At 51.8% G+C, this 27,932-nt stretch overlaps 1 protein-coding gene across 1 annotated transcript; it reads right to left on the bottom strand.

The window, feature by feature from the left end:
• Window positions 1-19: 19 nt before the first annotated feature.
• Window positions 20-27,926, bottom strand: LOC103896456 (mucosa-associated lymphoid tissue lymphoma translocation protein 1). The gene is made up of 14 exons (XM_009276314.2): window positions 27,905-27,926; window positions 27,488-27,606; window positions 27,004-27,157; window positions 26,197-26,375; window positions 24,621-24,717; window positions 22,450-22,476; window positions 21,427-21,630; window positions 15,736-15,913; window positions 11,992-12,066; window positions 11,254-11,381; window positions 10,640-10,771; window positions 10,342-10,493; window positions 3,874-3,999; window positions 20-2,350 (listed from the first exon to the last, which is right to left on the bottom strand). Exons 1-14 carry the CDS (start codon window positions 27,912-27,914, stop codon window positions 1,988-1,990), a joined length of 1,944 nt encoding a protein of 647 aa, XP_009274589.1. The 5' UTR covers window positions 27,915-27,926; the 3' UTR covers window positions 20-1,987.
• Window positions 27,927-27,932: the final 6 nt, after the last annotated feature.

Here is a 27,932-nt window from a genome sequence, read left to right as displayed (position 1 = left end):
AGCTTTATGCATTCAAAAACACCAATAGTGTTTTATTCAGAAAAAATAAACAGCCTTGCTTGGAATGAGATTAACGTTCACATGAGATGACATTGGCCATGATTATGTGAGCCAGAAACATATTTTGCCCCAACAGTATAGGAGGGTGCGTACAATCCTCATAGAGGCAACGAGACTCCCAGCTCCTCCCAAATGCCTGCATAGCTATTCCCACTGACCTGTCTTAAGTTTCGGCTGGTGTTGGGTTGATCTTTGGTTCTCCCTTCAACTAGTTTACTATTTTCTGGTTTAGCTTCTCTATCAGTCCATCTTATTTAAACTACACCCTGTAAATTTTTTTTTTTTGAGCTTCACAGTTTTTCCTAGGAGACTTTCTAGACTTCAGCCAGATGGGGCCTCTCTTCTTTCCCTTGGCTCTACTCACTGTGAGGAGAATAAAAGCCTCCTCTGTTCTCTTTGGACAGGTTTCCAGCACTTGTAGGATGGTTTATGTGGAAGGAGCATTTCATATTCTTCCATGCTGCAATAGACACCGTAGACAGAGATGCAAGTATCTTCACTGCTGAAGGAGAACCGAAACTTAGAAAATGCTCTCTTCTATTCCTCTTTTAGACCACGACAGAAGACAGAGCTTGGGCACTCTCCCTGCCCCACTATCCTTGACCTCTCAAGAAGTCTTTCATCTCCAAGTTCTTTCTTTCACAGGACCTCAACAGCCAGAAGGGACCTCCGGTTGTCTCTGGTCCAGCCCCCTGACAGCTTGGATCAGCTCATCAGCACCTTCTCCAGTCCGGAGTGAACTGTCTCCAAGGATGGAGATCCCACACCTCACCGGGGTCATTGGCCCCTGTTGAACTATTAGATCACCCTCTCAGGCCCTTGCTGAGCAATCACCTGGAGCTATGCTGAAACCTTTGTCAAACAAACTTTAGAGAAGCAGGCAGGGAGGGGACGGTGCCCACTCGGGCTGTCCTTTGGGCCCTGCTCACCTGTGGCTCGCTCCGGACAGATGGTTCTCCACGAAAAGTAGTGCTTGAGGTTGCCCACAGTGAATGCACAGAGACAGGCACTTAGAAATAAAATTTGCACTAATAATGACTTTGTTGAGGTTCTTCCTCCTCCATCTTGGTCTTTTCCATCCCCACATGTAGGAAATTCTGGATCTGAGAGGAACTCAGGACTGCACAGGACTTAACACACTTTAATGCCCCTGTGTACTGTGCTGGAAGGGGCACGTGGAAGCATACCTGCCTGGTGGCTACTACTGATGGAAAACCAGCCTTCATTGTAAACACACACTTGACGGAACATCTGACCTTCCTTTTCCTGGCAAGCAGTTGTCTTGCCCCAAGTATAAATACATTCTTTAGAAATACATAAATGCATAACTTAAAACCTGCTTTGACACAGGCAGGACTCACAAGGAAAGAAAACCACATTGCGACCCCAGGGGAGAGCTTATACAGTTTTATCTGGGTCCCTTGTTCAAGCCTTGTGTCCCTTGCACAAGTGCGATGAGAGTCAGCAGTTGTAGTTGGGTTTTGAGGCCGTGCTGCTGCTGTAGCGCGGGTCTGTAGTGTTTATGGCTTTCTTAACACCTTTAATGCTGTAACATTTGCTTTCAGGCAAAGCCTAATTTGCAGAAAACATCAGCCGTTGCCCTTGACTTTAAGCGACGTTGGGTTTTGCCTGGAAATGTTTTGACTTGTTGGGTGGCCCTGTCCTCCGCTAGACACGACAATGACTCCTTGCTGATCCCGACTGCTCCCACGGGACAGGGGTTATTTCCAGCAGGCTTCAGGCCCCACACGCCACAGGGCGCAGATGGGAGAAGCCTTTCCAAAAAAGCAGCCTTGGCCTCACTTGGACAGGGCGATCGCCAAGGCTGGAAAGCAGCTGACAGATTCTGATGTATTTAGCGCTTGAATAACTGTTGCCTCTATTAAAAATAGCAGTTCCCAAGGCTGGGCACACCAGCTTGTGGGGGTCAGGGGTAGTCCTGCCCTGGGCCAGCCCGGAGCAGTGCTGAGCAGAGCTCGCTCAGGTCGCTCTCGTCGTTCTCCTCCGGCTCGCTGCTGGAGTTGGAGGGGTTGCTGCTGGGCAAGCTGTAGCCAGAGCCTGTCCTCAGAGATGCTTGCCCCTTCGGGTCCATGCTCAGCGCCGACGCATCCCGGAGGCACACGCTGCCTGCGCAGGCAGGAGTTCTCTGGTAGTTTGGCTGGGAGTAATTCCTCTGGCTGAAAAACTGCCCTAGCAGAGATTTCTGGAGGGTTGTTTGCAGGCTTTCACAAGCCCTCTGCTTTGTGCTCAGCTGGGTGTAATGCAAATCCAACTGCAGGACCACGTCTGTCTGGAAGGGAAGAGCAAAGGACGCAAAGTGAATCGGAGACTACGACTTGAAGCAGAGCTTTTTCACTGTTACCACCGTCAACAAAAATGACAGACTTGGCTGGCTGTTTTGCAGGCTCACAGCCCCATGCTGTGGCGTGATGGAGCAATGCTACTGCCAGAGAAAACGAGCTGTTACATACGCTCATGACGTTTGTGGGCCTGAGCCATAGTTTCTGGATTTCAGGACTTCTCCTGAAATCAGGCTGCCTCACTTGAGACCTCATCAGCCTGGTCAGGGCACCGTCACCGAGAGCATCACCCCCAGGATGCTGGCACAGGGGAGCAGGAGGGGAGAGGGACAGCACCCAGGCAAGCTGCACCCATGCGAGGAATGGCACGACATCCGTCCTGGCCACGGCACAGGACTGCTGCACATGCGAGAGGAAAGCATCCAAGGGGAGGGATATGAACCCCTTAAATAAAACACACATCACACAGTAAAAGCCAATAGTTTTAAACAGCAGCGCTCCACAGGGATCCATTCGCAGTCTAGCACTATTTTAGATTTTTATAAAAGATGGTGAAGAGATCAGAAGAGAACCATATTCATGGCAGCTAAATCCCTGAACGTGAACCCCTAGCACGGGGCTGTGCCTGAGACGCCTGGCTGTACAAGGTAGGGAGATGTATAACGGAGCAAGAAGATTCTGGCAGGCAATGCAGGGTCCAGGTCTCATGTCTGCACTTAAAAGCAATGCTGAATGCTTGGGAAGGGTTCAGAAAAGAGCTCCAGGAACAATCAAGGACTGAAAGAGCTGCCATATGCTGAGGCATGTCACGCACTCAGCAAACGGAGCTCGTTGTAGGCAGATCCAGGCAGCAGCTCGAGAACAACGTTCGGTGTGAGCCTGCGTGGAGCAGAGCAGATAGCAGCTGGCAAGATCCACTAGCTGGGTGTTAGAGGGGGAAAAAAAAAGTCAAATGAGAAACAAGGTGTACACTGCTATTTGGGGAGAGATAATCCGCTGGAAGAGACAAGCCAGGGGACTAGCAATTCTGCCTCTCTCACGGTCTTTAAATAGTTCGAGAGTCTTCTAAAGTGTGCCAAAGAGGCATAGCTTGGATCAGGCTTGGCAGTGTCACCCTGATGGCAGGGGATAAACCCTCCCGCTGCTCGAGGTCCTGGCCAGCCCGTGAGCCCACCTCTCAGGCAAGCTCACAGCCTAGTGAGACATCCTTCATCTGGAATATTTGGGCTACTCTGATCTCCCCTAGGCTGATACAGGCCTCCCTGGCCCAGCAGTGTGGAAGGACAGAGCAAACCAAGAGAAAGAGGATTGCTTTTGTGCCTTGAAGGTCAACAAGCTCCTCTAACATTGATCTGAATGTTACACTGACACAGGCGTCCCAGGCATCATGCGCATGGAGTCACAAGACACACAGTCAGAAGGGCACATCCAGCTCAAGCCAGTGGGAATGGGGAGTACCAGTTACATGAGGCTGCAGGAGAACCGCGGAGATTTGCACCTGGCAGCTCTCTACCTGAATTTTCTGTAGTCCACAGAGCTGGAGGACACAGTCCAGCTCCTCCCGCTTGTACACAGAGGCGAGCAAAGACTCCACTTGGTCCAGGCGGCTCTCTTTCAGGATGGCCACATCGTGCATCTCCTGGGTCAGGAAAACAAGAGGAAACACAAGGAAATTTCAGCATCAGCCTGGGCATGGAGCCACAACTGCCCATCAAACATGCTGCTTCTCTGCACACAGCAATGCCCGGGGCTGGCCTGTGCCCTTGACACTTTGGCTGGTGGAAATGCTGCATACCCTAATGGAAGTACTACAGAATGCCAGCAACAGAAATATAGAGATTTTACACACCCGCCTTGTGCATATCAATGGGAAGACCTAGCTAAACATCCCCTGAGGGCGTCTACTGGGAAAACTGTGATATAATGGGATTTCCAGCAGTGTAGATAGCAGCAACAGCTGGTATCACAACCACCTGTAGCATAAGCACTGTGTCAAGGAGGGAGCAAGTTTTCCAAGGGCATAGCTGGAGGAAGCTCTGAGTTGTGCCCCCCACCATCTACAGAACTGTCAATTCTTGCTCAATTACTCAAACTTATCCAAAACGGCTCCGTCTCTATGAGATCGTCTTCAGTAACGGTCTTATCTTGGAGCTGCAAATAGCACAAGAGCAGACAAGGGAATAGGTGCCTTACGAAATAGCATCTTGCTTTGGATTTGAGCCCTCCAGGATGGGTGACAGCCCACAGTCCACCAGCCCCTTCCATGCAAAGATGCTTTCCTCTGCCAGCTGGCTCCGGCAGCTACCACGGCCCGATCCCGCTGACCTGCCTTGGCCAACGCTAGAATGTGCTGGCCTGGCTTTGGCCATGGGAGCTGAGCAGCCCGGGGGGGCTCACTGCAGCCACACATAAAGCCAGTGGCATGTAAGGAGGGTCTGACCCTTGCAAAACTTTCTTGCTGTTGGCAGGAGAAGTTGCACTGGGTGATGAAGGAGGCTGTTAGGACATTGCAGGGAGGCAGCGGTTAGGGAAGCCCTGGGAACTCTTGCTAGCCTTTACAGACTTTCCCCGAACTGCCTACGAGCGGCCAAAGCAATTTGTTTCTGGCCAGGAGAATATTGGGGGTAGAAGCTAAAATGTTGGATCCCAAATGCTGGCTGGGATCTGCAGGCATCAGGATCACCCCTGCTTGCAAGGCTGGCAGAACAAGAGTAAACACCATTGCCTATCCAGTAGGTCCACTGGAGGCAGGCTGAAGAAATACCATTTATCTCTGTACAAAGCAAAGCCAAGTCCCATCTCCACACTTGGCAACTCATTACTGGAAAGATAAACTGGAGGGAGCTTAGGGAATATCAGGGCAGTGAATGGAGCTGGCAGAAAGGGAGATGGGTGTGCCAACAAGGGGAGGACACAGCTCACAGGGGAATGGAGCAACTCTCCTGCTCAGGGAGCCTCGTCCTGGTTCCTTCCACCAGCCTGAACTGTGCCTGAAACAGAGGACAGGCTGCGACGCAGAGCACCTTCTGCAAACGAACACTGCCTTCTCCTGCTTTCTCCTTCCCTGGCTCATTGCATCGGGTACCTGTTCCCAGCTACCCTGATGCCGTCACTGCTACGCTGAGCCCAGCAGCCAGGTTGAACCAAACCTGGAGACCGAAGAGAGAGACACAAAGCAGATCAGCCTGGATACCACTAACACGGGGCTTCAGCAGGAGGACTGCAAAAAGGAGCGGAGTGGCCCTACTGTGTCCAGCCAGCTCCATCCTTCAGCACATGCTGCCAGCCCTGCCCAGGGAGAGCCTACCCTGCCAGCCTCCTGCGATGGGAAAATCAGCGACCTTCCGAGTCAAAGGTGATGTCTGTGCTTTCAATAGCCTTTATGGACTCTTATGAAGGTGTCAAAGTTATTTCTGAACCCTGCTAGACTTGTAATACCCATGACATCCTAATCACTAGGAGGAAAACAGTCCATGGCCAGAAGTCCTCCTCGTAGTCACCCCACTGCTAGTCCCCTCTCTTCCCCATATCTGATGATGCCGTAGCGCTCTCCTCCAACCTTCTCTGTAGCCGCCTCATTGCTGTTTCCGCATGTGCCTTTTGACTTCTGCAGTTCTGCCTTCCCCTGGTGCATCCCCACACCTGCGACCTCTCCAAGAGTGGCTCCTCCGGGGATTCAGCAGCCTGGAGCTGGGGTTGGGCCACATTCCCTTTTGTCTCCTTGCAGGCACGGATGTGCTCTGGATCAGATGACCTCTAAGTGCCTGCTTTTGCAATTGTGTTAGCAGCCTTTGCAGACGCTGTGAATCTTCAGCGATTAACATCGCAGTTGGGTTTATGCTAGCAGGGCAGGGATGCTCAGATCTGTGCTAATGCACTGGACTCTTCTCAAAAATGTCTGTTTATTGCTATGCAATTTTGAACCCCTTGAAGTTTGGCCGCCCTTTTTTTCAGCCTAAGAAATACCCAGTGTACTACAGACGTGACTAGCACAAATATAACAATATTCCACCACAAGTTAAACCACAGCTCATGAAAAGCCAAGCAGCGTCAGGAAGTTTGGATGGGGTGAACCACACAGCCTCCCCAAGTGGAATGAAGCCAGTCCCAAGTGCTGAACATCCAAGATAGACGTGCCATTTCTCTCTGGCACAGACCCGGGAGCATCCCAAAGGAAAGGAGCAAATGCTCAGCACTGTGGGGAAATGCACAAAGTCCCTTCAGCATCCACGCAGGAAGGATCTCCCAGCAGTCCGAGAGATTAACTGATTAAATGACTGCATCCTTAAATGATTTTGGATTCGTCAGCCAGTCACGTGCTGCCGACCTGGTTCTACACGTGAGGTTGAGCCTGTGTCCTCTCCCTGAGGCTAGGACCCTCACCACCAGGACATGGACCCTACAGGAGAAGGGACCAAAGGCTTCGCGTGGCCCAGAACACACAGATTTGGTGACACACGTCACGCCTGACAGATGCATGTCCAGATGCTCTAAGGGATCCACACGGGTGGTGATTCTGCAACTCCCTTAGGCAAAACCCCTCCCAAACAGTCACTCTTTTTACCATGAAAATGTCATCTCCAACCTGGATCTTCCTTACTGCAATTCAGACCATGACTTCCTTCCACGTTGGAAACAACTTTTTATATATTTGAAGGCCTCCTATCCACCAATTTTTGCTTTTCTTGCCTAAACCAGAATTCTCTTGCTCCTTCCTTTTATTACTTTGGATGCACTTTAGTTGGCACGCTTTTTTCCATGAAGCATGGACCCAAAGCTGGACCCAGTGCTCCAGCCTCAGCAACAGTGAGGAGAGCCAGAGAGGATCTCACACAAATCTCAGAGCTCTTGTTTACAACCTTGGCACAGTCTTCTGCCCTGCTTTTGTTGCACTAGCTATTGTGGACTTTGACCAGAAATGGTACCCCAGTTGTCTCCCATCCTGTGCTTACACCACCGCTTATTCTTGCCCACATGCAGGAACTTGCATCTCGTCCTAATGCAGCCCATGACACCATTCATCATCTTTGCTGCGAGGACACATTGCTGGCTCATGGTCAACCTGGTGTCCACCAGGACCCCCAGGGCCTTTTCTGCCAAGTTGACTACCAGCCTGTCAACCACCAGGTGTACTTGTACATGGGGTTATTTCTTCTCAGGTGCAGGACTTTGCACCTTCCCCTTGTTGAACTTCATAAGGTCCTGTTGGCCCATTTCTCCAGCCTGTCCAGGTCCCTCTGGATGTCAGCACAACCCTCTGGTGCATCAGCCACCCCTCCCAGTTTTGTGTCAGCAGCAAACTTGCTGAGGGTGCACTCTCCCCATTATCCAGATCATTAACGAAGATGTAAAACAGTATTGGTCCCAGTACTGATGCCTGGGGCTCCCCATTAGTGGCCTCCAGCTGGACTTCATGCCATTGATCACAACCTTTTGAGCCCGGCAATTCAGCCAGTTTTCAATCCACTTCACCATCTACTTATCTAGTCTGTTATCTCAGCAGCTTGTCTATGAGGATGTTACAGGAGTGTCAAAAGCCTTGCTAAATCAAGATAAACAATATCCACTGCTCTCCCCTCATCCACCGAGTTAGTAATTTCGACGCAGAAGGCTATCAGGTTATCAGGCATGGCTTCCCTTTTGTAATCTATGCTGACTGCTCCCAGTCATCTTCTTGTTCTTGCTGTGTTTGGAAATGGCTTCAGGGATTATTGGCTCCATCACCTTCCCAGGGATCAAGGTGAGGTTGACCAGCCTGTAGCTCCCCAGATCTTCGCTCTTGCCTTTCTGGAAGGCAGGAATGACACTGGCTTTCTTCCAGGCCTCAGGAAGAACACCACGAGCTGATGGAGAGTGGCCTTGCAGTCTCATCACCAGCTCCCTCAGCACTCATGGGTGCACCTCGCCAGGTCCCATGGATTTGTGAATGTCCAGTTTGTTTAAGTGCTCCCTGACCGGGTCTTCCTCCACCGGGTGTAAGTCTTCCTTGCTCTAGACCTTTCCCCTGGACTCAGGGGTCTGGGAGTCCTGAAGGCTGGTCTGACCAGTAAAGACCGAGGTGAAGAAGGCATCAAGTATCTCGGCCTTTTCCACGCCCTGTGTCACCAGGGACCCTGTCCCATTTAGCAGTAGGCCCATATTTCCAGATCCTGAAAGGAGCCAAGTGCCCTCCTGCAGACACCCGTGCATCTGTCGGAGAAGGACCTGGGGGTGCTGGTTGAGTCGGCTAAACATGAGCCGGCAGTGTGCCCAGGCGGCCAAGAAGGCCAATGGCATCCTGGCCTGTATCAGAAATAGTGTGGCCAGCAGGAGCAGGGAAGTGATCGTGTCCCTGTACTCGGCCCTGGTGAGGCCGCACCTCGAATACTGTGTTCAGTTTTGGGCCCCTCACTACAAGAAGGACGTTGAGGTGCTGGAGCGTGGCCAGAGAAGGGCAACGAGGCTGGTGAGGGGTCTGGAGAACAAGTCTTATGAGGAGCGGCTGAGGGAACTGGGGTTGTTTAGCCTGGAGAAAAGGAGGCTGAGGGGAGACCTCATCGCTCTCTACAACTCCCTGAAAGGAGGTTGTAGCGAGGTGGGGGTCGGGCTCTTCTCCCAAGTAACAAGGGATAGGATGAGGGGAAATGGCCTCAAGTTGCGCCAGGGGAGGTTTAGATTGGACATGAGGAAAAACTTCTTTACTGAAAGAGTGGTCAAACATTGGAACAGGCTGCCCAGGGAAGTATCCCTGGATACTAAATACCTCCATCCCTGGAGGTATTTAAAAGACGTGTAGATGAGGCGCTTAGGGACATGGTTTAGTGGGCATGGTGGTGTTGGGTCGACGGTTGGACTCGATGACCTTAGAGGTCTTTTCCAACCTTAATGATTCTATGATTCTGTGATTCTATGATCTCTCTGTGGTCCCACAGGCGAGAGTGGGTGGCCTCGCTGTGGATGTCTAACGTGGGGCAGATGAATTGCAATCCGGTGGGAGGATGTGCTGCCACATCAGCAGACACCACTGGAGGTCAGCATGAGCTAGCACCGCTGTGGAGCAGGATAGGGATGGGGATCCTACCACCCTGGCTCTACTGGGGTCCCTTTTTGGTCTCCCCAGTCCCTCTTGAACCAAGCTCCAGATGCAGGAGCAAGCAGCTGGGTCCCCCTTTCCCCACGATCGCTGATGTGGGGTGGATGCACACAAACACGTGCAGACACACACACACGATTTTCATGCGTGGTTAGGGAGCTCACGAGGGGAAACGACGGTCCGGCTTGGTAACGGGCAGGATCAGGCTCCAAACCTCCCGCTGGACGCACCACTCTGCATCAGTGACCACAACGTACTTAGGGGCAGCATCCTTCCACGAGCAACAAGGGCTGAAAAATCCACCACAGTCACGCTACGCTTCAGCAAAAGGACTACAGAAAATGAGGAAGATGGTTAGCAAAAAGGAGCAGCAAATTAGATCCTTAGAGGTGGCATGGAGACCACCAGAAAAGACCACGCTGGGCACGTGGTCTCTTAGAAAAGGTGTGAGAAAGGGTGCAAGGAAGCTGGTACGGCTCAACCGGGAACAAGTACAGGAGGATATATTGTTGCATTAAGATATATTAGCACAGCAGGCTGAGAAGGCATCATTCAAAAAGCCAGATCTGCTCCAAACAGAGAAAACAGAAAGGCTCTTCATCTCAATCGGATTAAATGCAATAATTTAATCAGGCAGGCCAGAAATCGGTCTGAGGAGTAACTGGTTAAAGGCATCAAAACTGGCACCAAATCTATTTTGTGATGCATTAGGAGCAAGGCAGGCAGTCTGCGGGGCACTGATACGTGGAAGGAGAACTCAAAGAGGTGTTTGCAGAGAGGATTATTTGCCTTTCCCAGCCCTCGGGGCCCCCTGGGCTCACCACAACCCTCCTCCCTCCTCTGCCCTGGGGAAAGAAGCCTGGCAGGAATTGAGGGGAAGGGGACCAGCATCTCTGCCAGAGGACTCACGGTGGGCTGGCAGAGCAGGAGACGGGCGTCAGCGACGTGGGCTGGGGAGGGCTGCAGCTTGGCGCACACGTACATCACGTTGGAGAAGAGCCGGTGGAAGCGGAGCTCCACCTGCACCCCGCAGGGGAAGGTCACCATTTCGCTCACCGGCTCTGGAAGGGAAGGCCCAGTGGGGTCAGCTCCTCAGAGGGTCCCACCAACACCTCCCTGCAGACCGGTGTCCCTGAGGGGCACGGGGACCCCCAGCCCTCTCCTGCCCCCCCACCTGGTAGCCCTCCCCATGCCCTGCATGGCTCACCGTGGCCGCGTCCCCAGTGCTCGGCAGCTGCTCCCGACGGACAGATCGGGTCTGTCAGGGACCGGGCTTCCTTCAGAGTGTGTTTGATCTCCATCACCTGCTTTCCAGTGACCAAGGGATCCCGGCCGATGTCTGGAAAGAGATTTTGGAGGCGCAAGGGTCACTCCAGGTTCCTTATTTATTGCCCTGCCTTTCAGACCGTACATGAACATCTTGGTACTGCTGCCAGGTTACTAAAAGCTTGCACAGGTCTGCAATTTGGTTTTTGGGGATGGCTGGCTGGCTGTGATGGCTGTGATGGGGTGGCATGGAGCCACTCGGTTTCTACTGATATCGCTTCTCACCCCTGCTACTGAAGCAAGTGGTTTCTAGCTCATCCCTTACCTTCTAACACATCCTCCAGCATGTGTGTAACCTTCTTCTCCTGCAGAATATGTTTCTTCAGATATTTCATGAAGATCCCAGAGCTGAACTCCCCATCCTGCAACTCATAGGCTTCTGATGGCTGGCTGACTGTGATGGCTGTGATGGGGTGGCATGGAGCCACTCGGTTTCTACTGATATCGCTTCTCACCCCTGCTACTGAAGCAAGTGGTTTCTAGCTCATCCCTTACCTTCTAACACATCCTCCAGCATGTGTGTAACCTTCTTCTCCTGCAGAATATGTTTCTTCAGATATTTCATGAAGATCCCAGAGCTGAACTCCCCATCCTGCAACTCATAGGCTTCTGCATCTTCGCTCCTGCAAGAGTAAGGACTTGTCCTCACCTTCCTGTGACAGACAAAGCCCTGGGGTGACTCAGGGCTTGCCGACTCCATCCAGACTGTCGGCTGAGTCCGAGTTAGCTCCTCACGCAACAGCACAAAGTGCTTGGTTTTGGCCCAGGAGAGAGTGGGAAGGGCATGGCACAGGAAAAAGCAGTAGAGAGGGACAGGAGAGGAGAGCACAGCCTCTTTTGCCAGCCTAGGTGAGTGACAGGAGTTGAAAAGCCAGTGGAACTGGCACTGGAGCAGTAAGCAATGTTCATCCTCATCTCAGGAGGCTTCAGGTGACACGCTTGTGGCACACGTGCCTTGGGAATCAGGCTCAGGCATGGAAGGACATTACAGAGGCTGATGCCACTTTCACGAATAACCTGTAACTGATGCACAGGCTGCCACTAGCAATGTCAGGAGGAAGAAAAGAAGTGTCTGAAAGAGAAACGCTAGAGATGGAGGGTGAGAGCCAGAGGAAACATGAGCAAAGCTCTCTCAAGCCTCCAAAGTCACCACGCATGAAGGGATGTGAGGAGATATGGCTCTGCCAGTATTTGGTCCTGTGTCACAGTGTGGGCACAGCAGAGTGCACTTACGTGGCGTAGCCGTAAACGGTATTGCCCCAGGGCTCCAGTGGCTGTACCTGGGAGAGGGCACACTCCGGGTTGTACCTGGAAGAGGGGACGAAGGCACAAGTCAGTGTCGAGGACACCCGCCAGTGTGTGCCTGGAGGGGACAGAGCCTCTGTGCTCCACCAAGCCCATCTCCCATGGATAGCCATAAGATCAATCCTCACATCAAATGTAACAACCCATGTTACTTGGGCAGCAACAGAGGCTAAAGCTAGGAGTCCTATAAAGAACCCAAACCACAGGAAAATGAGTAGACAGGGCCAGCTTTGACCTATCTGTGCTGGTGAGCTGCTCCCTGCCCTGCAAGCGAGCCTGGAGCTGTGGGTACAACCATGCCTCCTCCCTCCTGAGGCTGGTTTGTCACAAATCCAGGCAGCAGCACAGTGCAGAACACATACGGGTTCACTGTGGCCCAAGGGACGACTGTCCCTAAAGAACTCGGAGGTGTGCACATCGCATGGCTACGGCTCAGCCGCCTGTCCCAGGGGTCTGGGGTGCCCCACAGCTCCCTTCCAGCCCATGCACTCACCTTCTGCCCCAGGACACCAAAGCACGCTATGGCTGATACGCCTCCAGATCTCACTGAGAGATGGGATCAGGACACGAACCCAGGTCTCAAAGCCCAAAAGTGGTCCCGGCACTCTGGTCTAGATGTAGCTCAATGAGCACAGACCCTGTTATTTTCAAGATCAGGTAGATCTGGGGTGACAGTCCTGGTTTCCACCAAAAAAGATATCATGGTTGCACTTAATGGCCAAGACTTGCCCATCTGACTGCAGCCAGACTGAACAGCATGGGGACCAGCTGCCTCCAGTTTACACCAGTGACTTGGAGCTGTTCCCAATCGCACAGGGAATTATTCGTTATTCGGTGTTATTAAATTCCAGCACAGTTTCCTGGGGCTGAAGCTGGCACGCTAAGGAGAGCAGAAGGGACGGTTGTATCGCCAGCAGCCAGCACGTTACCTGCTGCTGGTGGTGCAGTCTGGAGATGTTTAATGGCAGTATTCATCTGGCTTGTGTAAGTTTTCTAAAGATGATCAGAAGAGAAAATGTGGAAAAGGAGATACACTTCTAAATATGAACATTGAACAGAGAGATTTATCTGCCCCTCAGCTACTCCTAAATGAATGCAGACATCTGGGATTCCAGGTCCGAGGAGAAACGAGACATGGGATCCCAAAATAAACTGAGGTCCTGTTGTCCCCATGCTGGGGACATCCACCCGAGGCTGTGCAAACCTTTCCTGATGGTACCAGCAGGCATCCACAGCTCCAGCGAGGCTGGAGTTGCACACAGCAGAAATGCTGGCCGTGGTCCCCTGCCCCAGCAGAAGACAAGCTTCAGCAGGGGCTTGAATTTCCAGGGGCATTTCCAGATGGTGACCAAACACAGGGAGAGACCTGACAGCAGAGAAGGTGGCAGCGCTCCCTCCTGCTTCAGGCCCCGAAAAAGTTTCATTTATACAGCACATCTCATGCAACCCAGTTCTGATCTGCATCCCAGATAGGAGATGGTGTCCTTCTGTCCTAAGCAGCACATGCTAGAAACCCTCATAAATCAGGGAATTCCTGGAAGAGGCAATCGCATCCACCCAAAATCAGCACATAAATGTACGAGGCTACACACAGGCTCTGTGTTCCTGGTTCCTCCTCTGCTAAAGCTGAACATCTGCTACCACTTGGCAAAGGAGGATGTGTTTCTCACCACCTTGGCATTTCTGATGCTGACATACGGGGTGAAGAGATACTCTGGGTGAGATCCCTCTTAGCACAGACACAGCTCCTCCCGGTTCATGCACGGCTGAGTGAACCGTCGACAGACTCGCAGCACCAGTCCAACCAAAAGGGCGTTGGGAAAGGAGGCCCCAGGAGCCCTGTTTTAAGGAGCGGTGCAAACACACGCAACTACGAAATCCAAACTCTTTGCTGAGCTGAAATGGTGACTTCTCAAGAAAAATGAGCTCAGGAGAGATCTTCTACAGTAATCCCCCGCAAGCCCGGGGACAACACCTACTGCACTAAGTGCTGTGCTTGCTGTGGGAAAGAGGAGGAAAGAATTGTGAGATCTTGGGGCGGGAGAGAGAAAAAGAGCTGCACAACCATGCCTAAATGTCACAGCAGATCTCACATCGCATCCTTTTTCCAAAGCGCCGTTAAGACTCCACTAAGCACGGAAACCGCTGGCGACGCCAAGAAGGGAGACATCAGCTCAAAAGCTATTTCATAGATCATCGCCATTCGTGTTAGCAATCCCCATGCAGCCTCCTCCACGTTGCCACACTGCCCTCGGATGGGCTACCAGCAGCCCAGAGGCATGCTAGCCCATCTCCACCCGTGCATCCACAAAAACCACATGCTCCTGCTCGGCTGCAAGACGTCCCCTGCCTGGTATCACGCTGGGGAGAGCAGCAAGGTGCTGCCGCGGGTGCTGGGGGGGTACTCAGCAGTGCAGGGAAGCAACTCGCTCTGCTCTCACTCAGCGGCAGCAGTGAGCGAGAGGGAAGAAGGGGATGCTTCACTACAGGGTGTTCAGGGCAAGCAAGCTCCAGTGATGCTGGCAACTCAGAGCTGCGGCAGCAGGATAAGTCCCAGCACAGCCAGCTCGTAAGCTATTCAAAGCGAGCATTCCTACCTCTGCAGCTAAAAGGCATCAAAGATTCAACATCTTTCCAGGGGCTGGCAGCTCCTTCAGGGCAGCAGTATCAAAACCCCTGTGATCTTTCTAGTTCTTAGTGCAGGAACCACAGAAGGAAGAGGGAGACTTTTCTGCATTTGCCCTCCAGGTCTTTTCTGACCTGTAAATCTGCCTCAGGAGACCAAACTAAATGAACTAATGACAACTTCTACTGGAATAGTCTACCCACCTCTGCTGAAAATGGGCAAGTAGTAATTTTCTGCAGCCCACAAGCTGCAGGATGGAGATCTGCAGGCCAAGGGAGGATGATGGGCTTTTCACAGACAGAGGGAAAAAGCTGATCCCTGACCTCAGCAGAAGCCTGGGTCCCACTTCACGACATGACCACTTCAGAAGCATTTAAGGCCAGTAAAAACCAAGTAGCACAGCTTAAAATATTTTCCCCATCATGTTGCACTCTTCTCACTGAGATGTTAACAAAAACGCAGCCGGGAGAAGAGAGATGAGCTAAACAGTCCCAGCCTGAGTGCATGGGGAAACACGTGCTGTGAAAGCCCGAGGTCAGCGAGATGCTGCTACAGCCTGCCAGGGCCGGGTGGTTTGGGGCAGGGGGTTGAAACACAGAAAGACAAACCCTATGCTGAGTTTCAGCCAACAATTTATGCCAGGGCAGAGCCAGCCCTCTGCAGGCTTTAGGTGACTTGCCTGTATTTGCCAGGCTTCTTCACCCCGAAAAATCAAGGGAGGGTCTCCAGCCCCTTCTCTCCAACAGATCTCAGGCAGCATCTGATGCTCTCTGCACCTAATACGTGACGGACTGGGCTTCCCAGGAGATCCTGCAAGACCTGGCGCTCTTGCTGATTTTATGCCACAGCCCAATAAACTTTGACAGAGGCCTGGGCTCAGCAGCACAACGAGGGAAGTGGCCCTGTCAATCCACAGGAACACCTCACGTGGTTGTGTAGAAGCCCACTGCTGAAGCAGGGGCTGAGGCTGGCAGCTGTTTCCCCCCAACCCCTCAAAATGCCACGCTCTGCCCATCCCGAGCGAGGAAGGGGGAAGAGCACCCTACCATTTCCTGCAGGTGTCCAGCAGGATGAGATTCAGGGCCGTCTGCTGCTGCTGCATCTTCTGAAGGATCCTCTGCACGCTGATGCAGTTCTCGGGGGCATAGGGTTGTGGAGCATCAACAGGGACCATGTAGTTCCTCCCCGAATGTTCGTACCCATGACCAGCGTAGTAGAATATAGCTGGGAACAGGAAGAGGAGAGGATGAGTCACGATGCGAACCTGCAGGTCTATAACCAGCTCCCCATGGCCACGTCCCACCTCATGTCCTGAAGGGATACTGCTGCAGGGCAGACCTAGACCAGTAGCACCTATGAAACTGGAGCTACATTGACCTCACCATTTCGACTTTTTTCCAGTCCATTCCCTTCAGCAGAGTTGAAAGCAGCCCTGAAAGGCTCTCCTGTACTTGTGGTTTCCAGCACTGTTCATCAGGAGACCCCAAAGTCACTGGGTTTACATGTTTCCGTAACCATCTGTGCTACAACACCCAAGCTTGGCGTCTGCCAGACTGAATACCACCTAAGTTACAAGTTTCGGTTAATCATCAAGCTCTTTGCAAGAATATGACAACAGACGAAGTATTTTACCATGATGAAAAATACATTAACAGCCTTTTAAATGAGAAGCTCCTCAGCTTCCTCATTTTGGAGGAGAGACTAGCAATGGATTAGGTGATGGGAAACACTCTCCAGCTTTCAAAGGTCTGCCTGTATTTACACACCCATAAGCTGGTGAAAAATGACATAGAGACAGAGAGAGATGAGTTCTCCAGATGTCCAGAACATGTGGACCACTTGCTTCAACAACCTCAGACCAGATACCAGCCCTATAAGGCAGAAGCGGAGTCAGACTCATCCAGGTGTTGGTGGGAAGTCCAATACCCAACAAGAATTTTGGGTTCGAGTTTTACTCTTAAGCACATGAAACTTAGTAATGGTTTCTGCCTTCACAAGAGATGGCAACATGGGGACATCCAGCTTGGAAAGCCAGCACTGAGGAGCTCGGCATGGCCCACGCTGGTGCTTCTCTCCAACCCCTGTGTTTGGTGAAGGGCTTTCCTTCTGCACAGGGATCCCCATCTGGGCTGTAGCTTCCTGAAAGGAAGCTGCACAGTGGCTGGCTACCCCTTCCCAGCACTGATGCAACTGCTTGGGGGATGCTGGCGGAAGCCAGCTCGGAGAACTGAAATGGGTTAAAAATAGCTCTGCGAGGTGACGCAAACAGTTGCACTACCGCAACTGAAGGACAGTGAAGAACGAGAGGTCAGAAACGGGAACAAGTGGCTAAGAGGCAAAAGCAGAGAAATTCTTTAGTCAGATTTGCTGCCAAAGCCCACGCTTCATTGAGTAACCTCTCCTCTGTTTTCCCTCCATTGTTCCTGCCCCTGTAGTTCACAGGACACTCGCTTTGATCTCTGATGCTGCAAGGGATGCGGTGAATGGGGCAGGAGCTGAAGGACTGAAAGCATGATCTCATCGTATGGAGGATGGAAAGCATGATCTCATAGTAAAAAAGGCCTCAAGTCACCTTTGGTTTCTATTCTCAGGGGACAATGGAAAGTTACTCAAATGGCTGTTTTCACAGGTGCCCACAAGGTTTGGGTTCCTCTTCTTGTGGATCGCCAGCCAGAGAGAGTGGGCTCTGATTTGCAGAAGTTTTAAACTTTCATAACTTGCAAATCAAAGCCACGAGAACCTCCCCTGAGATTATAAAAGAGTATAAAATAGGAAGCCTTCTGGAAAAATCAGATGCAGGCACTTCAGGTTTGGCCCCTCAAGTCATCGAGCACTAATGGCTTTCATTCCTCTGCTTTTCCTCCTGTACGTGAAAGGGAGGTGATGACATCCGTTACCAGGCAGCCTCACTGACACTTGGAAAAAACTGAAATGTTACAGAGAAGCCCACAAAGAATCATTCAATCATTAAATCTCCTAACTTTTGAGGTCGTCTTGTGCACCCTGAATGCACTGCCAAGTGCTCCTTGCCGCTATATAAACCACAAAGACTCGCGTTCAAATCAAAAAAGACGTGAGTTTCACATCAACTTTGCAAACCTCTCCTGGACTTAATCTCTCCTCCTGAACAGTAAAGTCAACAATTTGCCTAGAGAAGGAAAGGGTTTTTTTATTGCGAGCTAACATTTCAAAGCTCTTCCCAGATCTCGTGAGTCAAAACAAGCTTCTGAGTACCAAATTAAAAAGGGGAAGCTCCGGGCACTGCTTATAATACAGGAAATGTCAGCATGCAGCTTAATTAAGGCATGACGGCATACTCCTAGTATTTCACTCGCAACTTTCTGCTCTCATTGCATTTCTGACATTTTTTTGACTTGGGACTTTTTAGGACGCTCGAAGTAACATCCGGGGGGATTCTTTGTTCGCCTGAGGGTTGCATAATTAGACCATTCACGGCATGTTTGGGGCTTTCAAAAATGCTCTGCAGCTTTTCTAAGAGGAGATCTGGAGGAAAAGCAGCCAGATGAGCCACCACCTCCATACGGTGAATTAGAGAAGCCTTTGGATCACCTCGAATGTGCAGCCATACAATATCCCCGTGCCTGAAAATGAAGCCAGTTTTTGCTCTGGGCTTGAGAAATCTCAGAGAAGGTTCAAGAATAAGAAGGACAAAGTCCTGCACGGGGGCAGATAACCCCAGGCAGCATCTTGTTTGGGGCTGAGCACTGGTTGAGCAGCAAGCCTAGGGTCACAGTGGACACCATGCTGAAGATGAGCCAGCACTGACTGGGGAGAGAGCTAAGCTAGAAGATGCAGGATCGCCAGGGAACCTGTCACCACTCTCCTTGGCCCTGAGTAGACCTCACTTAGATCCTGTGACCAGTTTTAGGGACCTCAGCTCAAGAGGAAGGTGGAGAAGCTGGAAAAAGCAGAGGCTACCAAGATGTTTGGGCCCAGGGCCTGGGAGGAGAGGGGGAAGGAACTGGGCTGGGATGGTCTGGAGACGTGGAGGTGAAGGAAGGTCTAACAACAGCCTACAGTTCCTGGAGGGGCAGTTACAGAGACAACAAAGCCCAACTCTCCTTGTTGGTGTGGACCATACAACATGGGACAACAAGCACCAACCCACGGAGGGTTGACAGGAGGAAAAATTTCCCTGGAGGGTGGTGCAGCCCTGAGATGGGCAGGTGGAGAAGTGGGGGACTCCATGCCTGGAAGTCTTCAAGACCTGATAAGGAGAGCCACAACCAACCCTGACCTTGTGTTGATGACTCCAAAGTCCCCTCCCACCAACCCCTGTAGGAGTGTAAATCACAGACAGGCCAGTAAGGTCACGCAAGGGAGCCTCACAATAAGAAAGAAGTCTAGGGAGGTCAGACACGTCTTCTTCAGCTCTTATCAGCACCCTGAAGCTAAATAAAACTCGAGAAGCAACAACAAGCGCTGTGCTCAAACGCTAACCCACATCTGCACCAGCAGAAAGATGCATGAATGCCCCAGCATCTCTGCCGCTGGAGTTAAACTTCAGAAGACAGCCAGCCTCACTTCTTGGGCGTGAGGACAGGTGTGTCTGTGTTACACTGGTCTCCCACTTCAGTCCAGTGACAGTCTTTCACCAGTCAGCCCTCTCCTCCCAGCTCCCTGCTTCGCTTCGTACATCTATGCAAAGCTCTCCTGATTTCAGCTGTGGTGGTTGCTACACGGGAGATGGCACCTCCAGGTTCCTTGAGCAAGAAAAATGAGGTGGAAGCACCGGGATGCCTTTGTGCAGGTGCATGTCTGAGACACCCACGTGGATGTACAGGACCGGCTATCACAGGCACCCCTGGGGTTTCTGTAGTTTTAATAGGCTGCCTAGATCGTTCCTGGAGCTGCTGCCTCACCACTGTCTTCCCATGCGTATGAGTTATGTGAATCCTGAACCTCTCAGTCAGTTCTAGATGTTTATCCTGGAGCTAGTGCCTTGAAAAATTGATACATAGGGTTTAGGTGGAGTTAGCTTCTTCTAAAAGTGCATTTTTATTAACAAGACAAGTTAATGTCAATAATTTGCACTTCACCTGGTTCTTTTAATTTTATGTAAGGAAAACAGCTGAAGAAATGCTGGAAGGTGCATCACAGCGAGAGGCAGCACACTTCAGATGGAGAAACCCTGGGGCAATCAGCAGGCAGGCTGACCCAATGCCCCACCATTAAGTCTGGATGCCACCAATTACGGCAAGAGTCCTCCACTCAATCATGCTGCTAGGACCAGCCTGCGCTGCGGTTCACTGCCTCCAAATAATAGCAGACCACTCAGCTTAGAAAGCTGTAAAGAAAACCACCATCCGGAGCAGGCTATGCCTAGCAAACACTTGAGGCTTATCAAGGTTCAGTAACTCAGCTGTTAATGTTTTCCCTGCCAGTGCACAAAATCAATTTTGCCAGGAAGGATCAGTGGCCACGAATGCAGAAAAGCACTAGAAGTTTAAATAAGGCATGACAGCGTGAAAGGTTTGTCATTTCCAAATCTTTTTTCTCTCCAATGCTTATGAAAACAAGGGAAGTGCTGTGGACAAAATGCTATTTGGTCCTCACATGCTACAGATAGAGGGTAGGAATGGCAGCGCTGTGGGAAAAGCATAGCAGCCCCCCAGGGATGACTCTGGCCTGGGAGAGGAGGTAAAGCCTGAGATGCAAGGGGATTTCAGAGAGCAACCACAAAAGGAAGCTGCAAGTGAATTCATAGGAATATGCTGTCATCAGATGACGTGCTTGGCCGGAGTGGCGGCAACCGTGTACTGCCCTTCCCTGCCAGCTCAGCCTCCCCGAGTGAGTCAGTGCTTCCCGGAACAAGGTGGCTGTGCAGCGTTTTGCTTGTGGCCATGTCCCTGTCCATTACACAACCTCCAAACCTCACGCTGAGCGCCGGGCTGGAATTGGCCTGTGTTGACTTTTGCTGTCTGAGTGCCCTGGTATGCCACGCAGCTGGGAGAGCGGTAAAGATAAGCCTCATGCTAAGGATTGCAAGCAAAAAAAACATCTGCCAGGTGTTCTCAGGGTATCCATCAGGCTGAGAGAACCTCAGAAACCCCAAAGCAGCTACTTTCACCACCAAATCTGAACACCTGCTTTAAGACCCACAAGATCTGCTGGTTGGTTTTGCGTTTGAGGAACGCTTCCTGCTGAGGACAGTGTGCAATAAGCTCCAAGCCCAACCTCAAAGCCATCTGCAGCTGGGAATGCGCTTCTGCGAAAAGGCTGTCAGAGGCTCAAATGAGACCATCAGGAAAGAGAAACAAGGAAATCGTGGCCGGCTGTAGCAGTCACGGCTCAAAAGGAGCTCCTCTCCTCGCAAAGGAGTGCAGTAGGGACAACTGATAGTCAATCTCCTTAATTTTTCATATAAGGAAAAATCAAAAGACCTTCTCCCATTTGCCATCAGAAGCGCTGGGTCCCCAAAACCTCAGCATGAGACCATGCTGTTGGAGTTGGAGGTGAGTCACGTGATGGAGAAACACCTACTTTGCCTGGCTGTAACCTGGCCAAAACTGAACGGCGTTTACCTGGGGGCTTCCGCCAAGCCTGGCACTGCTGCAGACTGTGCCACAGGGTTCCTCTGCCCCCCCTAAAGGAAAGTTCACTTTCTTCTCTTCTAATTCAACAGCTGTTCGGAAAATTGCCAAATCCCTGCTCCTCCTTGCATCGGCCACTGCTACCTGCACATCGGCTACCTTACCTTACTGGCTTTGCCTTACCATAGACTCCCTTCCCCAGGAGCTGCAGGAACCGACTGACCGCTGTCACCATCTCAGCCTTGTTCAGGTCCAGAAGAGAGACAACCTGGAAGCCCAGCTGCTCCAGAAGAAGACTCAGCTCAAACACATCCGTGACGGGAGCCATCAGGTTGGGATGATGCTGGTAGCGGTTGTTGCCCACTAAAAGCGCTATCTTGCCTGTAGCTAACGGAAACACCAAGCGACAAAGCTGTAAATGCTCAGCAGGAGGCAAGGTCTCACCTCCTTCGGTTGAGTGAGGATATGGGAAATCTTTTCTTACATCTAGGCAGGAAGGATGGACCCTATGCTGCTACAAGCCTGGAGCGCCCTCCAGAAAGCCCTCGGCTTTCTGAACACTTTGACAAAATACACAAACCATCATTTTGAAAGAAAGACTTCAAAAGTTTTCACTTGACAACCAAAACCCCAGGAGTGCAGGAGGATCTGCGCTACCGAGGTTATTTGGCACCTGCCCTACCGTGACCGCAGGTCTTACGTGCCAGTGGTGCCTGGGAGGGGGATGCACTGAGCCAGGCTAAGAGGTCCTTTCCCCCATGGGGCTGAAGGAGAGAAACCCTGGGCTCCTGCTTTCATTTTATCCCCACCTTCCACTGTAGGAAAACCAGATTTATGGCACTCAGCAGTGGTGGGAGCAAGGAGCTTTGCCCTGCTCCAAGGTGGTATTTCAAGGAAGGGAAAAGGTGTCACATGAACAACACTTTTAAACTCATTTGGCAGGCATGGAGGTCAAGACTGGGTTACTCATTAGGAATAATCTTACTCCACTTGCTAAGACTGATCAGGGCTTGGCAGGGGATGGGACTCATCCTGTGCCTTGCAGCTCTGATCCCAAAAGCACAGAGCCCATGACAATGTGGGCATAAAGGCTTGAAGCGGTCTCTGAAGGGAAAGCACTCCTATGCCCTGTCCTCCCATCCACCCTGGAGCCTGGCTTTTAATTAAGGGAATAATTGCTCAGGAAGAAAAGATGACAGTACTCACCAAAAAACTTTTCAGAGCGACACATACCTGGAAAAGAAAGAGGGAAATGATAAGCCTGTGCCCAGCACCCAGCGCCCCAGTGCCAGCTCCCATCTCGGGTCTGAAACCTGCTCCAACATCCCCCAGCAATGCAAAGCTGAATCAAACACCGTCGAGCATCCGCACAAGCAACACTCCTCAGGCAAGTTCTTCATAGCCTGATTGCTAACCTTGAAGACACTGGTCTGGTGATTTTGGGAGTATTTATGAAATCCTGCCTGATTTATGAAATCCTGAGCAGCTGGGAAGCAAAGCTTGGAGAAGGGGCAGGCCAGGGGAAGGAGGGCCAGCATGGAGGAGCTCGTACCCATCAGCAGGTCTGCGCTGCTTGTACCAGCCCTGCCTGGGCTGCTGTGCTTCCCGAGGTGACTTGCCTGCTTCCTTGCTGCAGCGAAAGCAAGGGAAACACAACAACTCAAGATCAACATAAGCTTCAAAACAGAGAACTTCTCCCCATGAGCAGTCAGCGCAGAGGAAGCCGACTGTTTGGTTTTGATTGCAATAATATTCCCAGAGCCTTTCTCCACCCTGCTTTGCCTTTCCCTGCCTTTTAGCAGTTCCGGCTCAGAAAAGCCACCCCAAATGTGACTCACTTTTACGAGTTCCACAAGCTCCCCTGCCCGAGTGCTCCCAGCCTCTTAAAATCATCACTACCCTAACACTCCAGCTTTTCCTATTTAAATTAAAAATAACTAAAAAAATCCAGCCCAGGAGAAAACCCTAAAGACCTACAGGCTCTAAAAGAAGAAATTAAGGGCATATTTTAAATTGCATAAATCTCACAGGTCTGCAAGACCTTTAGTACCTGAACCAGTGTAGCTAATGCTCCAGGGATGCCTGGAAAACCATCAGAACAAGCCCATTCATCCTTTTCTGCCTCTGACAGAGCTGACTGTTGCACGTTAAAACTACCCAGCAATAATACTTTGAATCTAACCTAATCCTGTGCCCCTTTCTCGCTGCCTGTCCCCTCCAGATGCTCTTTTGCCAGCTGCGAGGAGGCAGGGAGAGTGCTCTCTGGCTACACAGGACCAATTTGCACTCTGGAGCAATTTTAAAGCCAGCCTAAAAGGCGAGATGAGAAGCTTACGGCATAGAAAAATCTCTAGGTGGAGTAAAGAGCCAGCAAAGCTAGCCTGTGCTATTCCTGTCTCACAGCAGGGCAAAGGCAGAGGGTCAAAGCGGCAGTCACACTGAAGGTGGAGCATGCCCGAGGCTCTGGGGACCCATCTTCTCCCTGGGATCTATCAGCTCATGCAGCATCAGGCCTGGGCTGCCAGCCCGTGGGGCCTGAACCTTCCCGAAATACACCATCCTTTCCAGCTCTGTGCATCTGAGCACATCACTTCACCTCAGCAAGGCTGTAAATGAGTTTTAGCAAAAGACCCCGCTGCAATTTGGCTGGGGAGCTATTAAACCAGCACCTTGGCAAGGCAAGAAAACTGCAGTGAGCATCCGAGAGCGCTCAACCTGCTCTAACACGACAGGTTTCCGACAGACTGCAGGACCCAGCAGCATCCCACATTGCAGTACAGCGGACCACTGGGTTTTTGGGATTTTTTCTTTTACAGACACCGCCTCCCTTGCCACCTCTGAACCCTGTTATCAAGGAATCCTATTTATCACGGGGCTGACAGATGCCTACGCCCGCCGCTTGGCAGGGCTTGTGCAGCTCTGCTGAGATCATTGCGTCCAGTATATCCAGGGTGTGAAATTGCGCTCTGCAGGCTGTTCCCGTGACAGCCACCGCAGGACTGCCAGAACACTCCAGCTTCCCTGCAGAGCCCCATGCTGCTTTTCTGCTCTGAAGTGTCTTACTTTCGGCTCCCTGCAGAAGCGGTATTTAAAACCCGTGGCCTTTCTTTTTGTTAATAAAAGCGTGCAAGATCCATCCAAGCCGGGGGAAGGTGCACATGTCAGAGCCACGCATCCTACTTCTCCTAATCCCACGCCCCAGGGCCCAGCTTCCCCTCCACCAATTGAGCCAGAGGGTAACATGCCAGCACTGGGCTCCTTGTTCACCAGCCCGGTGCTTCCAGGTGAGAGCACTAAATTCCTGTGCCTGCCGTCTAATTACTTTTCACGCTAGAAGGTGATTTGCAGCAAAGCAGATGTGGGTTGGCTCTGCTCACCTATGTGAATATCCACGGCGTTGGTCCAGTGCTCTCCGTGGCTATTGGAGGCACAGCAGAGGTACGTGCCGGAGTCACTGACCTTTGCGTGGGTGATCTAGACAGATCAAAAGTTAAATAACGTTATTTATGGTGAAAGTTTGTGGCCCCCTGCCGGTATCTGCCAAAGGCACCCACGTTCCTGGAATAAAAAGTCTTTTTTCTTGCTGTTCGCCGAGACCTCATTCCTTGCCTCACAAAGCTAAGAGATTTCCCATGACTTCTCTTTCTAAGAAGCTCAGTAAGGCCATGCGCTAAGGTTTGCTGCTGACCCCAGCTTCTAGAGCGCAAGAATCCTCTGCCCAAATGCCTGCCCTTCTTTTTCCGGCAGCCCCCAAACCCTCTGTCATAGCCATACTCTGCCCCAGGAGCCACACTGGGAAGACGGTGCGTGGCCAACATCAGAAGGTTGCCTGTTTTTCCTCTTAGGTGACATTTTCTAGATTCTCTTCCGGCAAGTTTTCAACTCTTATCCATCTCTCTTGACGTGGGACAAGAATCAGAGCAGTACTAGCTGGCGAAGACCTCTGTGGCTCTCCGGCCCAGGCTCCTGCTCAGAGAGGAACTAAAGCCACCACTGGGTCAGGTTGGCCATGGCTTTGTCTAGTCGAGTACTGAAAACCTTCAAGGACAGAGATCTCGCTGCCTTTCTGGCTCCAGTGCAGCACAACCCACCTCCAAATGAAGAACCTCTTCCTAATCCCCAGCCTGAACTTCCCCGTGAAAAGCGCAGTCTGAGGCCACTGTCCCCTGTCATATCATCTACCACTCCTGAGAAGAGATGGGATCTCTTGCCTTCGTTGCCCTTCACATGATGCCCCAGAAGGCAATCTGCCTTTCTTGCATCAAGAAGACAGCACTGATTTACATTCAGCCAGTGACCCAAAATAAACCCAGACCTTTTGCTGTCTTCCTGACTCTTTTCTGTTGGGACTAACCACTTTTCCTTCTAGCTCTCCTGCAGGCAGACAGCACTCCCGCAGCTCCATCACTCCGTGGTCCCCTGCGCAGACATATAATAGCTGTTCTTGTGCCACTGCTGCAAAGAGGCACGAGAGACGTGCTGAGAGCCCTTAACGCATCTATGAATCGGTTACTTCTTAGAGAAACATCCACAGCTTTGAAAGAAGCCCATAAAATGTATTCCCTCTTCACCCGGAGTCCTTCAGTCAGCTATCAAAGCAACAGGAGTGATACGTGGAGTGCTTTCTCACAACCCTGCAACGTGGCAGGGAAAGACAGCTGAGCATGAGGCTGCTTCTCAAGGGCTGGAGAGCTGGGGAGGACAGGCAAGGAGAGACTGCTTTCTGTTGGCATTCACCTGATCACATAGATCAAAGCACGCCCGAGCCTTGACATGCAGATACGAGCCAGGCTTAAGGACTGCCACCTGTCACGTCCAGGATGACAATAATACAATTTTCAGCAGTCTCTCCAAGGCTTCTGAGGCTCTCCCACGCCCACCATCCAGCAACAAGCTTCTCCCATCACCCACCTCAACAGCCAAAGTTTATGAACTATCCCAAGGCAATGTTACCCAGAGTTTTTTTTTCTTCTGGTGTTCCAGCAGGTTCCCATTCTGGTACCACTGGTAGCTGGGGGCTGGGATCCCCATGGCAGCACACTGCAGCTGCAGCGGCTTCCCCACCTCCACCCTCTGCTCGGTGGGGTTGAGGACGATGACCGGTTCTCCTCGCCAGAGCTGAGGGGGCAGTCCTGTAAAGCAGCGACACAGAATTGGTCCTCCCTCCACAAGGACAGCAAAAAATGGTGATATTCCCCCCTGTATGTGTACTGCCAGAAAAGCAAGCTTTTTCCACCCGCAGCAAGAGATGCCATCCCACAGGACATCACTGCTGTGCCTTTCTGCTCTGGAAGCAGGGAATCCTTGGGAGCGACACCCGCAATAGTAAATGACATGCCAAAGCCCTGCCTCTGGCTTCCCAAAACCGATGCTCGCCCTTTCCTGCCAAGGGTGCAGTCAACCTCCTGAGGTCAGCCACACCCAGAGTTACTTTTTCTCAGTTTTGAAATAGCCAGATTGCCTCTTCCAGCTGCCCAACGCAAACGAGCAAACACCCGGTATAACTCTGGGAAACCCACAGCGAGTGATCAGCTGGAGGAGCAGGTACATACAGCTGGGGTTATTGGGACCATGACAGAGACCTGAACCATCCAGAGGATGGACACAGAGGTCTGGCTTAGATCTGCAGGCTTACATCACTGGAGCAATCCTTCTGTATTGTGATTTTCGAGCTGGGAGGACACACTGCCCCGGGAACTGCACAGGATCACTGTTGCAAGGGTGGGCAAAATAGAGAAAAGTTAGAAGACACGCTCATACCTCTGGCAACACACTGATGGACCTCCACCTTCACCCAGTCGGAGAAGATGGCATTTTTGTAGAGGTCATTGATTCTGCAGGTGTAGAGTTGGGTCTGCTGTGCAGTGATGGGCAAATCTTGCTTGGTGGCACCAGGAATCAGGTGGCAGACAGACTAAAGGGAAAACACAGGCGGTGGGCAGCGAGTCCCCCCCTCATAGCTGGTAGTAAAAGGCACCAGCAGGCCCCTTGTAAGAGCAGGAAAAGTGGAAATCCTTCGTTTCCTCCCCTTCTCCAGCCGCAGGGATGCAGGAGAAGGAGCTTTTCCACTGCATGCCCCCTCCCAGCATCTGCAGAAGTCCTCGGCGTGCACACACATCCTATCCCCCTCTCCTTCTAGCCTCCTGGTTCCCACCAGGTCTGCCCGCAGAGGACCAGCTCCATCAGTGCGGGCAAGGACCCAGCCTGGTGCCATACCCAGGGCCACCTCTGCTCCCACCATTACCTGGTGCTGACAAAACCACTGGTACTGCAGCGACGTGCGTCCCTCGGCTCTGCACCGCAGGGTGAAGGAGTATCCCACGGGGATGGAGACAGAGACCGGCTGCTCAGTGATCGCAATGGCTGTGGAGAAACAGGACGCTGAGGTGGAAACAACTTGGCAGATGCAACCCAGGGGTTCGCTCCCACCCGGTGGCCAGGCACGCTGGGCTGCAAGAGGGGCCCCCCCGGCACCTGCCCCGGGAGGAAGGGAGATTTAGAAAAACAGGGATGCTCGGCCTCCAGTGCCCAGGGGATGCCACGGGGCTTTTTGGGGTGGTCTCTTGGGGCCCAAACGCACGGGCGGCGGCACTTTTTGCGCTGCAGGGCAAGGGAGATGGCCCAGGCCGAGCTGCCCGCTGACTCCCAGGCGGCCGCTCACCTTCCTGCATCGCTTCGCCGGCGGCTCC

Source organism: Aptenodytes forsteri, unplaced genomic scaffold (assembly GCF_000699145.1).
Source record: "Aptenodytes forsteri isolate BGI_AS27 unplaced genomic scaffold, ASM69914v1 Scaffold113, whole genome shotgun sequence".
Classification (NCBI taxonomy): Eukaryota; Metazoa; Chordata; class Aves; order Sphenisciformes; family Spheniscidae; genus Aptenodytes; species Aptenodytes forsteri.
Note: the sequence above shows the minus strand (reverse complement) of the source record. Positions and strands in the feature narration are given on the sequence as shown.